The sequence below is a fragment of the Beta vulgaris genome, chromosome 3, assembly GCF_026745355.1.
Source record: "Beta vulgaris subsp. vulgaris cultivar EL10 chromosome 3, EL10.2, whole genome shotgun sequence".
In the NCBI taxonomy this organism is placed as follows: domain Eukaryota; kingdom Viridiplantae; phylum Streptophyta; class Magnoliopsida; order Caryophyllales; family Amaranthaceae; genus Beta; species Beta vulgaris.
Window position 1 is genome coordinate 6,876,376 of NC_079204.1, and position 18,334 is coordinate 6,894,709.

An 18,334-nucleotide genomic window follows, 5' to 3' on the forward strand; every position below is an offset into this window, starting at 1 on the left:
AAATGAAAATTTATTGACATGTCAATGTCTCTATGTAAGTTATATTTGGTACTTTTTATATGTAAATATTTTATTTTTTTTTGAGGGGATTTTATATGTAAATATAACAGATGACGTTTTTATGGTTTTTTTAGCTAAAAAAAAGTGAGAACTTACAAAAGTTATATACTTTCTCCGTTTTGTTTTAAATTTAATAAAGAAATATTTATATCTCACAAATAATATTTTTTTATTGCATCCAAAAAGAAACAAAGGAAATATGAATAGAAAGTCAAATACAAAACTGATCAAAACGTCAACATAAGAGTACCTCTAAATAATTGTGAATTTTGAGCTAGCACTTGTCGGCCAGGGCATGTTCGACTGCAGTGAGTTGTTTATTGGATCAGCCACTTGTTAGTTGTTACGGGCCGCGGTCTTGAGTATCAAAGCTAGTTTTGGTAACCTTCGCAGAGTATCCAACACTTATGTGATGAATGATCCATCTTCGCTCAACGTGAAGTATATTTTTCTTACCAATAAAATATAAAAAGATGTTACAATGGACTATGGAGCAATAAATTATGGGAAATTATATAAGTCAACCTTTTATGACATTTTTTATGATTTTTTTTAATCCATATGAGTCACGAAAGCCAAGACATCCTTGGTTATATCATTTTTTATGATGACTCGCACATTAGAAGGTATGTTTTTAGATATTTATGATTTATGAACTTAAAAATTGTCATTGAAGTTAACAGTTTGGGAGACCACGTCACATAGGTAAATAATCCTATAACATATAATTACCTCCTGATCTTGGACGAAAATTTTAAGAGGCCAAGTTTTGAACCCTGAACATTATATTAAAAGTCGAATCCTTATCATTACGACATTACATAACAAATTTTTTAAAATATTTGATACAACATATGCTTATATTCAATGTGTCAAAAAAATTTATGGAGACCACCTACCAGCCACAACTAAGATGCTTGATTGCAATCCACTTTAACTTTTGAAAATTCAAATAAACACATTATAATTTTTTCTTACTTCACTTTTTTCTAATTTTTTTATATTTATGATATTAGGTTATACAAACAATTTTTTTTGAAAGAAACGAAAATTGTAGTAAGTAGTTATATAAGACTGTATATTATTATAATGTGTCCTGGATATCGTTAAGTTTAATTACGTCTTACAAGTTGGGGTTATCTGAAGCAAGAACGCGCGGATCATTTTGAAAAATAGCCAAAGTACAAAGTTCCCTTATATAAATTTCCCGAAATTCAAAGTACAGAGTTTAAAAATAAGAATCGAAGAATTTTCCTAGAACAAAAAATCAAAGATACGAAGAATGGTTTTTAGCAGTTTCTTGTGAGCAAAGACACAAAAAAACATTGAAGCATTGACTACTTAAATACAATTAACTCCCAACAAAATAAAATGATTTAAGAGAGAGATACTCAGACAATTTTTTCATTTTGGCTTAAAAGCCAGCTTTTTAACCAACCAAAAAATCAATAATCAAACACTTTTTTTTACTGTTTGACCAAATTGAAAAATCAATAGCCAATGAAAAGGCCATTTTTCAAATATGGCCAATATCAAACTCATACTCCATCCGTCCCAAAATATAGTTCCCATTTTCATTTTGAGTGTCCCAAAATATAGTTCCCATTTCTATATTTAGTTTCACATTTTTCCGTAATTTGTCTAGAAAAATCGTGTCCCATCATTTATTTCCTTCTTGAATTTTATTTTTTTCTTTGTTTATTCAACCAAAATGTGTACAATAAATGTTCTTTCACCAATTACTATCCATTCTCTCCCCTAAAATCGTCTCTTCTCATAGAATATTTATTTAAATAAACAAAAAATCTTTACTATCCTTCTTAAATTCTATTTGCATAAATTACCGTGAAAAAAGAGAAATAGAAATTATATTTTAAGACGGAGGGAGTACGACTTAATATCAATGACCTTTATTATGAAAATGTCACTTGATATTCAAAGTTTGTACATCTCCGAGATAAACCGTCCCTCCTCGTAGAAGGGCTGGCCATGAAAAACGAAATATAAAATCAACTCTTTTCCACCCTCGCGCGCCGGCTCAGTAAGCCAACATCTATAGTCTCTAACTCTCTATTCGCTTCCCTTTCGCCAAGTTTCGCACCAGAACACTAGTAAAACGAAGAGAAGAACATCAAAGTAAGAGAAAACTGTAAAAAAAAAAACCTATATTTATAATCCATCTTCTTCTAACTTTCAACAATCTTTGAGATTTTATATCGTCTTCTGTTCTATTCTACTACGAAATTTGCTCACTGATTGAAAGAGAGAGATAAATCAAAGCCAAAAATGGTATCTTTTTCACTCCCAATTAAATCCTTCTTTTCGCAGGAAAATTCTCTCTTTTTTGTTATCTTTTGTTAATTTTTGGGTAATTTGTTTTGATTAATATGATGACAGGCAGCAAGAATAATCGCCCAATTGCTTGTGGTGGGTTCTGGGGTGTTAATTCGTGCAGTTAGTCAAGCTTATCGTCAAGCTATTGTCAGTAAGTTTTCTTCTTTCATTACAATTTTTACTTTTTTAATCTTCTGATTTTTACAAACAATATGATTTTACCCAATTCATTATTATTGCTTGATGAAAATTTCCCAATTGTTATCCAATTCTGTATGATATTGGGTAAATATGTTTTTTATGGGTTGGTTTAGAATCAGATGGGATGGTAGATATGTAAGTGGGTTCCTAAATGGAGCTTATGGAGTATTTGCGACTTTTTCTAGGGGTATAGTTTTCGTTTGGGGTAGAGAGAGCTACAAGGGCAATTGATGTAAACGGGATTTGATCCTTAAAGAAGTTTTACACAACTTCTTTCATTTCTATGATGAATGTAGAGAGAAAATTGAATAGAGAGAAATAGAGAGAGAAAGAAGAATTTGATGCTGCTTTAATCTCATAATCTCACTCTTTCATCGAACCAGTGAGGATGATGTCATCTACGTAGATCGGTAGATGGCTGCAACTGTGAGAGAAGAGTTGTGCTGTTTGCCTGTTTTAAGAATAAAGAGTAGTCATTCTGAGACTGTTTATAACCTTGCTGAACCAACTCATCATGTAGCCTGGCAAACCATTGCCTTGAGGCTTGCTTAAGGCCATACAAGGACTTATTGAGCTTGCAAACAAGGTTGTTGGGGTTGGAAATGCCATCTGGTGCGTTCATGTAAACTTCTTCAAGAAGGTTGCCATGTAAAAAGGCATTATTGATGTTTAATTGGTGAAGAGACCATTTATGACAAGCAGCAACAGAGAAAAAACATCTTATAGTTGTCATTTTGACAACTGATGAGAAAGTTTCTTTGTAGTCCAAGCCATACTTTTGTGTAAAGCCTTTAGCTACAAGCTTGGCTTTAAGCCTTTCAAGTGACCCATCTACCTTAAGCTTGACTTTGAACACCCATTTGCAGTCTATTGCTTTTTTATGCTTAAGTAGAGGTACCATATCCCATGTATGGTTAGCATCCAAAGCACTTAACTCTTTATTTATAGCTTCAATCCATCCTGGATGTTGAGAAGCTTCCCAGTAATTGACAGGTTCATATCCCATGTATGGTTAGCATCCAAAGCACTTAACTCTTTATTTATAGCTTCAATCCATCCTGGATGTTGAGAAGCTTCCCAGTAATTGACAGGTTCACTGATCTCAGCTGTGTGATTAATGAATGCTTGCATAGGAGGAGGGAGCTGATGAAATTGCACTAAGTTACACCAATGTTCAGTAACATTGTGGGCATTGCAAACATAGGTGTCTAGGTAGGCAGGTTTGTGTGTAATTCTTGTAGAGTGTCTAGGTCATTGTTACATGGAACGCAGAATGTTCTGGAGCGTGGTATGGAAATGGGAACGTGGAACGCAGCCTCTAGAGTAAACCAGATGGACTCCTAGACCGCGTACCACGTTCCGCGTACCGGGACGCATCCCCTGGAACGTGGAAGGCCGCGTACCATGTTCCCGGTATCAATGGTCGAGGTTATTTTTGTGGTGTTTGCTCTGGCTCAATTGACTGATTTTGTGGTGCTGACTGATTTTGTGATGCTGGCTCACAGTAGTTAAGTGAATTTTGTGGTGAGTGAAGCTGAGAAGAAGTAGATGAAGGTGTTGGTGTGTCAGTAGAAAAAGAGAAAGGTTTAGGGATATCAAGATCACAATCCAAAGTAAATGGTGTGTCTGCAGGTAGATAGACAGGTGAGGTGGTGTTTTGAGGATTGGTTGAAAAGTGAAATGGGAGATGATGCTCATGAAAGATTATGTCCCGCCTAATGATGATTTTACCAGTTTCAAGTGAAAGCACTTTAGAAGCTTTCTGATCAAGAGGATATCCAAGAAAGACACAAAAGCTTGCTCTTGGATCAAACTTGGGTCCGTGAGCCTTTAAAGTTGAAACTGAAAACAAGCATCCAAGTACCCTCAAATGAGCAAGGCTAAGTTTAGTTCCATTCGGTTTTTCATATGAAGAACTGAAACCAACTATGCGTAATGGCATCCTATTAATAAGATGAGTGGCACATAGCAAGCATTCACCCCAAAATCTAACTGGAACTTTACTCTGAAAAAGCAAAGCTCTAGCTGTCTCCAATAGGTGCTTATGCTTTCTTTCTACTACAACATTTTGTTGAGTACTGTGAGCACAAGTCTTTTGATTCTTGATACCCTTGAGTGAAACAAATCTAAGATATCTCCCTCACAAAATTCTTTTGCATAATGTGTTCTGAAGCATTGTATACAAGCATGGTATTGAGTTTGAACCATGTTCGAGAATATGCTAAGTATACCAACATCACTTTTATGCTTCATTAAGAAAGTCCATGTATTTCTTGAGAAATCATCAACAATGGTGAGAAACCAAGAATAGCCATCATGAGTTTTGGACTTATGTGGTCCCCAAGTATTAACTTGCACCAATTCAAAACAACTAGTTGTAAATCTAGAACTAGTATGAAAAGGTAGTCTAGTCTGTCTAGCCTTAGGATAAACTTGACAAATAGTATCACTTGCTTCATTATTAGCAAGACTAGGATCAACAAGATGCAATTTATTGAAAGGCATGTGTCCAGGCATGAGATGCCATAGCTTAGCATCTGTAGACTGAGCAAGAATAGTTGAATCAGTGGATTTCTTCAGATAATGTTGCTGGTTATTAACATCTTCAGTAGCAACATACAGCCCTGATGTGAGCTTCCCAAGAACCAGGGAGTTGTAAAGTGATGGATCCTGTAGCAAACAGAATTCAGGAGTGGAAAGCACCTCACAATGCATATCTTTGCACAGTCTATAGGTGGATAGGAGGTTGAACTTGAATTCTGTGACATGTAACACATTCTCAGGTGTAATACCATTTCCAAAATCTGTAGAAAAATATAGCTCTGCAAAAACAGAAAATGGATAACAATGTGGGCCAAAAAGATTAATGTGATAGAAGCTGTGACGTGTTGGAAACACTGTCTTAGAAGCAAAATTCGCCCCGACTATGGTGCAATCGGAAGTGGCGTTGCCCCCCAAGATTTTACACAGCTATTCCCCTTAATGTGCACTCAAATAAGGGAAATTAAGAACTCATAGAAATGCTCAGAACTAGAGAGAGAAAATCAGAAAGAAGAGAGGAAGAATATATGTTTTTCTGTAAATGTCTGAGGACAACAAACACTTTTTATAGCCAAAAACAAAGTGTAACTGAAGAGAGATTTTAGGAGAGAAATCTGCCAAACTAAATCTGTTAAATTAAACCAGAAAAATCATCCATAAAAGCTCTCTATATTTAAGGAAAGAAAACAGATTTAGGGGAGAGAAATAAGCAGCTGTTACAGCACATTTAAAACAGAGTGGAATAGACTTTGTAACTGAAAAGTTTCATAAATCTGAACTCTCAGATACAACATGGCCCTTTTAGTCTATACCACAACTTCTATTTGCATTATATCTCCAACAATCCCCCACTAATGCAAAGGAAAACAAAAACAGTTCTGAGCATCTAAAAGGCTTGATACTTAAGTGTTGGTATCTAGCGATTGAACCAACACATAGTGAAATTTGGACAACTTCTTTATCAAGAGAGTGAACGAATCTGGAACTCTCTTAACCAAGAAATAACTCCCAACAACACATATCTCACCTTTGAACAGTATGAGTTCCGCGATAACCAACTTACCAACAATGGCCATTATACTTGGGATGCTCATGAGTGCTCTAGGAAAAACTTGCCAAAGTCTTTTCATAGAAGGTGGCCAGACCTTCACACTCAAGTAGGTGATTTCATCAAGCCTATCACATAGACCACCCATACCCTGGGATATGAAATCATTAAGAGCTTTTGCTCAACCTCTCAACATAAAGGCGGTGAATTCATCAAGTCCGTCTCAATAGGACCACCCAAACCCTGGGATATGAATTCATTAAAAGCTTAAACAGCTTAACCTCACAAATTGTACAAGTCATAGGAATGGGAAGAGTACAGAGAAATGAGTCTTTCCATGGCTTCGTTAGTCCACAAGAAGCCTTGTTTAAACAAAGCCGAGTATCCACCATGAATTCCTCAACTAACGGGCTTCAACCCCATTCCCCTCGACGTATCTAGGACTAGTCTTCTGTTTAGTCCCTTAGTCAATGGATCTGCTATGTTCCTCTCAGATCTCACATACTCCATAGTAATCACCACTTTCTATCAAAGATCTCACAGATTCATGTCGAACATGTATATGTCTCTTTTTGCCATTATAAGCACTGTTCTTGGCAACACAAATAGCAGCTTGTGAGTCACAATGCAGAGATACAGAGGGAGCAGGTCTCCCCCACAATGGAATATCAGCTAGTAGGTTTCTCAACCATTCCGCCTCTTGCCCGGCCAAGTCCAAAGCAATAAACTCGGACTCCATAGTGGACCGGGCAATACAAGTTTGTTTAGAAGACTTCCAAGAGATCGCTGCTCCACATAAAGTGAATACATATCCACTCGTGGAACTCACCTCATCACTGTCAGATACCCAGTTTGCATCACAATAACCTTCTAATACTCCAGGAAACCCAACAAAATGCAAACCCCAATCCATGGTACCTCTAAGGTATTTTAACAAACGCCTAAGAGCATTCCAGTGATCTTTACTAGGGTTATGGTATACCGACTAAGTCTACTAACTGCATAGGCTATATCAGGTCGAGTATAGTTCATTAGAAACATTAAACTCCCAATTATCTTAGCATACTCAGATTGTGATACACTATAACCCTTATTCTTCTTTAAGTGAATGCTAGGATCATAAGGAGTTTTAACGGGCACAACATCAAAACTGTTAAATTTCTTTAACACCTTCTCTACATAATAAGCTTGAGACAAAGAGAACCCATTATAGTTTTGGTGACTTTAACACCTAAAATTACATCAGTTTCACCTAAATCTTTCATTTCAAATTTAGAAGAAAGAAACATTTTAGTTTCATTTATAACATCAATGTGTGTACCAAAAATTAACATATCATCCACATATAGGCACACAATCACACAATTTGGACCAAACATTTTTGAGTACACACACGCATCAGCACGATTCACGACAAATCCAAAACTCAAAATAGTTTTATGAAACTTCTCATACCATTGTTTTGGAGCTTGTTTCAATCCATACAAAGATTTCTTTAGCTTACACACTTTTTCTTCCTGTCCCGGAACTACGAAACCAGGAGGTTGTACCATATAAATTTCCTCCTCTAAGTCCCCATTCAAAAAAGCAGTTTTTACATCCATTTGATGTACAATCAACTTATAACTTGAAGCTAATGCAAGAAGAGCACGGATAGTGGCGATCTTAGTCACAGGCGAGTAAGTGTAAAAGAAATCAACACCAAATTTTTGAGTGAAACCTTTAATTACTAGTCTTGCCTTGTACCTATCAACTGTACCATCAGGTTTTCTTTTCCTTTTAAAGATCCATTTACAGCCAATAGCTTTGCTACCTTTAGGTAACTCAACAAGTTCCCATGTATGATTAGATGTAATCGACTCGATTTCACTATTAACGGTTTCCTTCCAAAAACTAGCATCAATAGAACTCATAGCCTCTTCAAAATTTTTAGGCTCATCTTCAAACAAGTGAAAGCATACAACATGTTCATCTAATTCATCCACATCATTGAGTTCAGTCAGAAAGGTAGTCAAAGAACCAGGTCCCGAGCTAGTTCAATTCTACGCTTTTTCGTCTTTCAACAACAACTAAAGGCATAGAAGAGGAAGTGCGAGTGGACACGGGCAACTCATGAGAAGTAACATTTTTCTTTAAAGGGAAAACATGCTCAAAGAAATCAGCATTTCTAGATTCACACATTGATCTATCATTTATGCGCATGAACCTATATGCAGCACTGTTTTCAGCATAACCAACAAATATAGCATCAAAGGTCTTAGGTCCAACATTTTCCCGTTTAAAGGAAGGTAAACCCACTTTGGCCAAACACCCCCACACCTTTAGGTATTTTAGGTTGGGTCCATGGCCTTTCCATAGTTCATAAGGGGTCTTATCTAGCTTCTTATGGGGTACTTTATTTAACACATAGTTAGCAGAGAGTAAAGCCTCCCCCCACATGTTATCTGGCAAGCCTGAACTTATTAACATAGCATTCATCATCTCTTTGAGAGTTCTATTTTTCCTTTCAGCAATGCCATTTTGTTGGGGAGTGTACGGAGCAGACAACTCATGAATAATTCCATTTTTCTCACAAATTCCTTTAAAAAGGTTGTTCCGTACTCACCGCCTCTATCGGACCTAAGTCTCTTTATCTTACGTTCCAATTGATTTTCTACTTCTGCCTTAAAAATTAAAAACTTTTGTTCCGCCTCGTCTTTGGTTCTCAGAAGATACACTTTCGTATATCTAGAATGATCATCAACAAATGTAATGTAATAGCGTTTACCGCCTCTGCTCATGGTATTTTTAAAGTCAGCTAAGTCCGTATGCACCAGTTCAAGTAATTCAGTTTGTCTATTAGTGACAGTCTTGAAAGGTTTTCTGGAATGTTTAGCCTCAGTACATATTTCACATTTGTTTTGGCCATTCCCAACTAAATTAGGAATTAAAGACATGTTTTGCAAACGTTTCAAAGAATTATAGTTTACATGTCCTAACCTACCATGCCAAAGATCGACGGACTCAAGCAAGTAAGCAGAAGTAGAAGTTTTATTAATGGACTCAACAACGCAGATAGTCTCTAAGACAAATAATCCCCCCGACATGTACCCTTTCCCCACATATTCCCCATTACGAGTCAATACAAGTTTGTCAGCTTCAAACACTAACTTAATTCCAGCCTTATTAAGGAGTCCACCAGAAATCAGATTTCTACGTAGGGAAGGCACATAAAGCACATTATGCAATGCTAAAGTTTTTCCAGAATTTAATTTGAGAGAGATCTTTCCTTTACCGAAGACTTCAGCACTGCTAGAGTTTCCCATGAAGACTTGCTCGCTGTTTGCAGCTTCTTCAAAGGTCTCGAACAGCTCCTTGTTTGCACAATAGTGTTTGGTAGCTCCTGTGTCAATGATCCAATCTGCTTTGTTGCAAACTAGGTTCAATTCAGCCACTGCAGCAATAATTTCATTCTGATCTTCAGTTAGGTGAGCTTGAGATTTGCTCTTGTCTTGCTTCTGTCCATTTTTTGCAGCATCTTGACGGTTGTAGCATTGGAAAGCCTTATGACCATGTTTTCCACATACATAGCACACCTTTTCCATTGATGTTCTTCTTGAAATTTCCATTTCTCTTATTCTGGACTCCTAATTTCTCAGAGGTATTCTGATTGTTCTTCTTGAAGTTTGCAGTAGCTTTTTTGAACCTGTCATTCTTAGAAACAGAAGATTCCACAAGGTTAGCTTTAACAGAAAGTTCATAGGAAGAAGAGTCCTTATCCTTTAGTCTGTTGGCTTCTTCAATCTTCATGTGACTGACTAATTCTTCTAGCGACATATCTCGCTTCTTATGTTTGAGATGGTTGCGGTAGTTAGACCATGAATCAGGAAGCTTCTCGATTAGGACATTGGCTTGCAGCACCTCGCACATCTTCATACCTTCAGCTAGGATGTCAGCAACTAGATTTTCATACTCATGGACTTGGTCCATGATTGGCTTATCATCAACTATCTTGAACTGTAACCACTTTCCAGTGGCATACTTCTTTTTTCCGGCATCGTCAGTCCCGTATTTCTTCTCCAAGGTCTCCCAAACTGATTTTGCTGACTTATTATTAATAAAAAGATCAAATAGGGCATTTGTCATATGACTCAGAAGATGACCTCTAACGAATTTGTTGTGTTTTTCGTATTTTGCGATCTGACCATCTAGATCAGAATGTGTAGCATCAACAGTAGCAGTGGCTGGAGTGGCTTGCTGAGGGCAGTCAGTTGAGAGGACGTAATCAACCTCGAGTTGTTCAAAGAAGATCAAGAGCTTTTGAGCCCACCGCTTGTAATTAGTACCATCAAGCGCTTCTAGTTTGGAGAGATCAGGAAGAGTTTTGAACAAGGATGAATCCATGATATGAAATTGCAGATGAATGAAAATTTTTGCTTCTAAATTGTAGAAAAATATAGCTCTGCAAAAACAGAAAATGGATAACAATGTGGGCCAAAAAGATTAATGTGATAGAAGCTGTGACGTGTTGGAAACACTGTCTTAGAAGCAAAATTCGCCCCGACTATGGTGCAATCGGAAGTGGCGTTGCTCCCCAAGATTTTACACAGCTATTCCCCTTAATGTGCACTCAAACAAGGGAAATTAAGAACTCATAGAAATGCTCAGAACTAGAGAGAGAAAATCAGAAAGAAGAGAGGAAGAATATATGTTTTTCTGTAAATTTCTGAGGACAACAAACACTTTTTATAGCCAAAAACAAAGTGTAACTGAAGAGAGATTTTAGGAGAGAAATCTGCCAAACTAAATCTGTCAAATTAAACCAGAAAAATCATCCATAAAAGCTCTCTATATTTAAGGAAAGAAAACAGATTTAGGGGAGAGAAATAAGCAGTTGTTACAGCACATTTAAAACAGAGTGGAATAGACTTTGTAACTGAAAAGTTTCATAAATCTGAACTCTCAGATACAACATGGCCCTTTTAGTCTATACCACAACTTCTATTTGCATTATATCTCCAACAAAATCAACTTTGCCAATGTGATCAACAACAACTTGCTTGCCATCTGCTATTGTAATGTATTAGGAACCTTGTTGAACTTACTATATGAACTGAATGAGTCCAGATTGGTGCAAATGTGGTCTGTGGCCCCGCTTTCTATTATCCATTTGGAAGTAGGACAAGTGAGAAGACATGTACCTGCGACATTTGCAACAATTGAAGGCTCTTCTGTTTGCTGAGCAGAAATGAGCTTCATTAAATTGGCAAATTGCTCCTCTGAAATGCTTGTGACATTTTCTGCAGAATCTTCATATCCTTGAGCAATAGCTGCAATGTTTTTCCCTTATTCTTGATGTGAGGTGGAAAACCAACAAGTTTCCAGCATGTTTCGACCATGTGTCCCAATTTCTTGCAATTCTTCCTGCACCTCCAATTACCACTTTCTTTCCTCCATTCTGTAAAACAAACCTAGCAGGCTTGTTATTGCTTCCTCCCGAACTCTCTTTGCTACTTTCTGCTGCATTATGATAGGCCTTCTGTCCAAGACTAGAAGTAGTTTGTCGTTGCTTCTCATATTGAAAAAGCAATCTATATGCTAAAGACAGCTTAGGCAAGGGTTGCATCATGAGTATATTAGATCTAGCATTTTTAAACTTCAGACAGGCTTGTCATTTTGACAGTTTGTTGTTTGACTACTACACTATCTTATATTAGGATATATGTGAAGAAATATAGACATGTAAAGATATATGTTGTCGAACATTTCTAGCTATTATGGTTTTACAAAATTATTGGAACTGTTTACTGCAGATGCCTCTAAAACTGGTGCTGCACAAGAAGCAATGCAGAACACAGTTCGTAGAGCAAGTAAAGCTATAACCGAGCAAGAAGCAAGACAAATTCTTGGAGTTCCTGAGAATGCTGCTTGGGAAGAAATTTCAAATGTCAGTGTTTTTTGTCTTTTAAAACAATTTATCTGCTCAAAATCAGAATTATGATATTCAAGTTAGAAATATATGTTGATAATCTGAACATCTCCTTGTCATCAATATTTGGATTTATGCAGAAATACGATGTTTTGTTTGAGAGGAATGCTAAGCAAGGGAGCTTTTACCTCCAATCAAAGGTCCATAGAGCAAAGGAGTATTTGGAAGGTGTATATCAAAACAAAGGCCAGGGCAACTCTGGCTGAAAACCACATTGGGATCTTCACTCCTGAGCCAAGCTGATTTTGCACCAGTGTAGTCTTGATAGCTAGAATGGTAATGTTTGAACTATATTCATTCTTTCTTGTAGCTAGTGTACCATGATTGATCCCTTCGATAGTTCCATCTGAAAGTTTTGTGGCCACTTGCTGCGTAGAATTTTTGAGAGGAGTTGCTTTCAAGTGGCCAGAGCTCGTCTTTTCTAAAGAAAGATGTCCTATAATTTGATTGGTGCACTTCACATTTTCTATATATACACATGAACATGTTATTTGGCCTGAATTAGCAAAACTACGTGGACAAACAATGAGTTAAGCATGTATGCTCTAATGTAACTTTGGGCATATGCTGTAGCAGAAAACATGGTTTGATTTTCAGAAACAGGAACTTTTTGAAACGTGGAAACGTCATATTCGAGTCATTCTGGGCCTTCATTAACATGGAAACAGTTGGAGTTTCCAGTTCATCAAGGTTTCCGAAATGGGGATATTTCAGGCCCAGGATGTTTTCGTGCTTCATAGGGTATATGTATCCCTTTGTCTCTAAATGAACTTCACGCTTGAAATTAACATGGAGATTAAGAATAATTGTTAAATGTAAAGTTAAAGACCGAGGTTGGTAAGAGGGAACAAAAGAAAGATTAGAGTAAGTGTTGGAAAAGATGGTCAAAAAGATTGACGAGATGAAAGAAAAAGGCAAAGGAAGAAGTATGCAGTTAAGGCCAGAAGCTTAACTGGAATCTGTAGCAAGTGAGGTGAGTTTTATTTGAACATTTTAAACAAAGACATGTCATTGTCACAAGTGGAGATAAAAGAAGTTCCCCTTTCCATGGGTAAACTGAAACATTAGTTACATTAGAAATTAGAATCGTAATTGATTATAAAGCATGCCTATTCCAGATTAAAGTTTCTACTGTGACACATTTCTACAAACAACAGAACTTATTACATAGAACTCTGCTAGACTATTCGGAATAGCCAACGGATGTCTTTACGTCTCACCACCAAACCAAACAGCATTAGACTACTCGGAATAGCCAACGGATGTTCACGTCTCACCACCAAACCAAACAGCAGATCAGATTTAGTCGGAAATGAAATCGCTTAGTGCACGACAGTTACAGCGCATGTCGCATTGTTCACCACATGGTTGCTTACACTACCTAAGAAAACCCTGCACAAAGAAAACAAGAAGAACAAGTAAGAAAGCCTGCTTGTTTCCATCTGTCTTCCTTGTTTATGTCTTAAGACAGAATAGGGATTTGGGTTGTTCATATACCTCCTCCGTTTCTTTTTAAATGCAACAGAGGGATATTTTTTGTGAGATGTAAAATATTCCTTTGTTGAAATGGAGGAAGTATCTTTTTTCACGTAAATTTAATTTCGTTATATGATCGCGACCAATGTCTGCAGACACAAAGTAGATATTTATAAACTAAAACCAACCTTTTAAGTGGACCGAGTCCTCTGTTTCCGATGACAAGAGAGGTCAAGGGGATTTTATCAATTGATTCACATAGCTTCTCACGAGGATCTCCCCAGAAGATCTTCAAGAGTGGGGTAATCTGTTCAATGAAGAGCTCAATCTCATAAATGATGCAGTATCAAGGGAACAGGCTGTTTTGGGTGGAGTATATGATAACTAAAGGATAAAATGTAAGAAAAAAAACCTGTTTCTCCTGAGCTGCATTTTTCACCACATCAAGTGTTTCTGCATCAGGTGATATCTTATATTTCTTCATGATTGTAGGGTTTGAGAAGTCGTCATAAGGGATCAAAGCTGTTGAGATTTACACAACATCCATATGATAAGAGCTTGTGGAGCTATATTGTTATGTATGAGATAATTTCACCATACTTGAATTTCGATTTTCTGAATATTTATTCATAAGTGCTATATACAACAAAAAAAAAAAAGCCAAAAGCATTTGAAATTATTCCTAACTTAACCATGGTTAATTTTAATTTTTTTTTTAATAATAAAAAAAAGAAATCTCGTACACAGGGATGCAGCAAAATACATTACCATAAGTACTTGTGCACGCACGCCAACGTGTGAAGTTTATTTATAAAGTTGGATGCGTTAGGGTTGGGAAATATTCTGAAATGGGGCTATCGCATTCCCTAATATAATAGCCTGCGTCTAAAGTTTTCGTGTCAGGTTATATTATATGTTTGACGTGGTAGGGGTATGGCGGGAATGAGGTTATTTATCATAGATGACCACCTATGGGGTCATTTGTCATAGATGACCCCCTAAGGACAGAATAGTCTTTTAATATGTTTTGTACGTTGTATTCAGTTTTTTCTTTGCCGTATATAGCACATCCCTTACCTATTAACCAGATAGTCAATCATTATCGTGGGCTTACAAAGTTACAAGTGATATACAACGAAAGATTAAAGAAGGGGGATGGGATGAAGAATATGTACGTACGAGAGCCGGTGGTTTCCCAGAGCTGCATTTCGCCGGACTCGTAACTGTTTTCAGGGCGAACGACGATGAGGATGAGATGATCACCGCTACGAAGCAAGTTGTCCAATGCCCACCTCAAAGCTTTCTTGCTGCCCCGTGAAAAGTCCATGGCTACACCTACTCTCTTCCCTTCTTCTGCCATGTTTGTGTTTCCTCCTCTTTGATCTCTCCTCTCTCTATGTGATGAATATTAACGATAATAATCAAAATAAAGTGCATGGAACGAGAAAACAACAAAGTAGTGTATGTGTGTTGTTCCTAGAGTTTTACGTGAGAAATATGTGGAGAAGCTGACAGAATTAAGTACCTCGTTTTCTCTTCTCCGACAGATTCGCGTCAGAATTATATCCTTCTTATTCACTCTATATTCTTCCCATATTAATATAAGGTGCTAACTGCTACGTCCTTTAAGGTCATTTTACTCCACGTCATTCTCATATAACAAAAAAAAATAATTAGAAATTGCATAGTGTAGAATTCGATATCCCATGACTTTAAGTTTATATACTAAAGTTTTAACCACTAGACCAAGTGATATTTAGTGTTATCATCTCAAGTATAATATTTAATTATCAAATATATAATTATTCATAAGTTTCATAATTGGCTCTATTAGCTTTTAATATAGCGTGATAAATCATTTTAAAAAAACTTTCAAGGACTTGGGGATGGAAAAAAATGTCAATGGATCTAGGATAAGAGATTACCTTAATAAAAGTGTAACAAATCAAAAGGCTTCATCTATGTATTAATAATTACATATAATTATAAGAGTTTATTATGTTTTACTTTGAAATTGTAATGGGTTGGTGGTTAAACTTTCATATTTTATTTCAAAGGTCATGTGTGCGATTCCTAAACATGTGTATTAGAAACTTGAATAGAGTACCATGTGGCACGATTCTTTAATAGGATTTGAATGTTACAGAGAAGCTAATCAAGCGACTAACTAATTGGCTAATTTCAGGGTGATGTTGGAGCAAAAATTCTTATTATTAAAGGTCCTTAAGGATCTTCATGCCCTTTTTTTTTTACAAGAAAAGTAGCCATTTTCATTCACTAGAATCCTCCAAATCCATCATTACATCCTGTTCTACCTCCTTTGGGTACTCTAATGTCAGGAATGGTGCCAATTACTATGTGATAGCTCCCCGTAGTAGTTGCAGACTTGCAGTAGCTTACTTTTGTCTTTCGTTCTCTTTCTTTGTTTTTTCTTTCTTATGTTATTTTCTCTTTGTTGATGTGTTTGTTTTAGTTAGTTTCTTTCTTGTTTTATTCTCGATGTTTCACCTCTATTTCATCTCAAAAAAAAGTACTCTTTACTTCTTAATAAACTTTCAATTTACTTTTCTTAGAGCATGTTCTCTTCAACATAAAACAGATGAACAGATGAATAGTGATACGTGAGAGTAAAATTTCACCAACTTATATTTCTCAAACAAGAATGTCTTGTTTATTCTAAATATATAATTGAGCAGATATGTGTCTTATAAATCGTGAAGATACAAATAAAAACTTCCATCTGGGATTGAAGCAATAATAAATATTAAATACTTATTCGGTTTTTTTACATCATGTAACATTAAAACTAACACAAAAATGTAAAAGAAAAGAGGGGTAGAGAAAAATAAGTAAGAAAGATCATATGTGTCATAATAGAAAAAATAATCCCTCCGTCTCATAATATAGTGCTTATTTCTCTCTTTTCACAGGAATTAAGGAGAATTGAAGGGCTAGTAGGATTCTAAAAAAAATAAAGTATATTTGTCTTGGAACTACTTCTTTGTTTTTGTTTTCGTTTTCCTTCAAAAAAAAATCAAAAATCAATAAATTTTTCTTAGAATGGAGCAAAGCATAAATAGGAGCACACATTTTAAAACTAGTGTAGGAATATTTTTGAAAAGTTTGTATAAAAAATTAAGAATAATTTAGACAAAACAAAATATTTCATCCGTCTCATAATATAGTGTTTGTTTCTCTCTTTTGATGTCAAATTTTTAAATTTTTGACGAAATATTCTCATTTGTATATTTATAAAAACATATTCATGTACGATCTTGTTAGATGAAGATATCGAAAGTCAAATGTTTTTCTTAGACATCGTATAAAAAAGAACAAGCACCATATTATATGACGGAGGAAGTAGTAAATAATGAAGTAGGCATAATATTTTGGGACACCCAAAATGGAATATAACCACTATATTATGGGACGGAGTGAGTACAAAGCAACCCAAACCCCTCTATCACATTGAAATTTTCACTTCTACCAAGAAACGACACCTTGGTCTTCCATGTGTGAGATAAAAAACGACACCGTCAAACCCAAAGATCTTTGATTGTAAGATTACGCAATTAAGAACTAAGTGAGTGCTCCGAGTGTATGATCTATTGATATGGTGTGCACTGTGCAATTACAAATATACATTGTAGACTGTGTCTACCATTTTCATGATAGACCCGTGTCTATCATCTAAGGGTGCGTTCTATTCAACTTATTGGCCCTGAACTTATTAGACCTTATCTGAACTGAACTTATTGAACCTGAACTGAACTTATTGGAACTTATTAAACCTGAGTGGACTTGATTCAACTTATTGGACCTGATTGAACCTAATTGGAACTTATTGGACCTTATTGAAACTTATTGACCTTATTGAAACTTATTAGATCTTATTGGCCCTGATTGAAACTTATTAGACCTTATTGGACCTGATTGAAACTTATTAGACCTGATTGAAACTTATTTGACCTTATTAGACAAAAACATTGACCATGAATAACATAAATATTATTACTAACGTAAATACTACCCTTCAAATTTTTTATGGAGTAATAATTATTATAATCCGTCCTTTAAAAAATAATGATTATTAATTATCTCTTATGATAATTAATTTAAGAAAAAAAATTTACTCTTTATATATTTGCCTATACATAAATTTCACCACTAATATATCTAATAATCTTGTTTTGATTTTATAAAACACTAGTAGAAAATCAAAAATTAATTAACATTTATTATTATTATTATTAACCTTAATTATTTGACCATGATTATAATATTATTTAATAGCAATATGAATAATCAAATAATAGACAATAATACAAGTATAATACTATACATTGTGGTACTTTAATAAAAAATTCTAATAATATAATAATAAGCTAATAGTAGTATGAATAATAAAATAATAGACATAATACAAATAAATAATAAAATAATAGACATGATACAAATAAATAATGAAATAATAGACATAATACAAATAAATGATAAAATAATAGACACTAATACAAGTATAATACTATATAATCATTGTGGTACTTTAATTAAAATTATAATAACAACATAATCCGCTAATAGTGATATGAAATTATAAATAACAAAATAATGGACAATAATACAAATGTTTATTAAACATTGACTATTTGGAACTTATTGGACCTTATTAGACCTGAAAGGAACTTATTGCACCTGATTGGAAC

The 18,334-nt window shown here is 35.3% G+C and overlaps 2 protein-coding genes across 2 annotated transcripts; one reads left to right on the forward strand and one right to left on the reverse strand.

Annotated features, from left to right (window-relative positions):
- The first annotated feature begins 2,088 nt into the window (after positions 1-2,088).
- On the forward strand, positions 2,089-12,653 carry LOC104888436 (mitochondrial import inner membrane translocase subunit PAM16 like 2). The gene is made up of 4 exons (XM_010673408.4): positions 2,089-2,349; positions 2,458-2,545; positions 11,977-12,110; positions 12,233-12,653. The coding sequence occupies exons 1-4, from the start codon at positions 2,347-2,349 to the stop codon at positions 12,356-12,358; spliced, it is 351 nt and encodes a 116-aa protein (XP_010671710.1). The 5' UTR covers positions 2,089-2,346; the 3' UTR covers positions 12,359-12,653.
- A 591-nt stretch (positions 12,654-13,244) lies between these two features.
- LOC104888437 (universal stress protein PHOS32) lies at positions 13,245-15,262 on the reverse strand. Its single transcript, XM_010673409.4, has 4 exons — positions 14,808-15,262; positions 14,041-14,150; positions 13,817-13,935; positions 13,245-13,544 (listed from the first exon to the last, which is right to left on the reverse strand). The coding sequence occupies exons 1-4, from the start codon at positions 14,986-14,988 to the stop codon at positions 13,475-13,477; spliced, it is 480 nt and encodes a 159-aa protein (XP_010671711.1). The 5' UTR covers positions 14,989-15,262; the 3' UTR covers positions 13,245-13,474.
- Between the last annotated feature and the right edge of the window lie 3,072 nt (positions 15,263-18,334).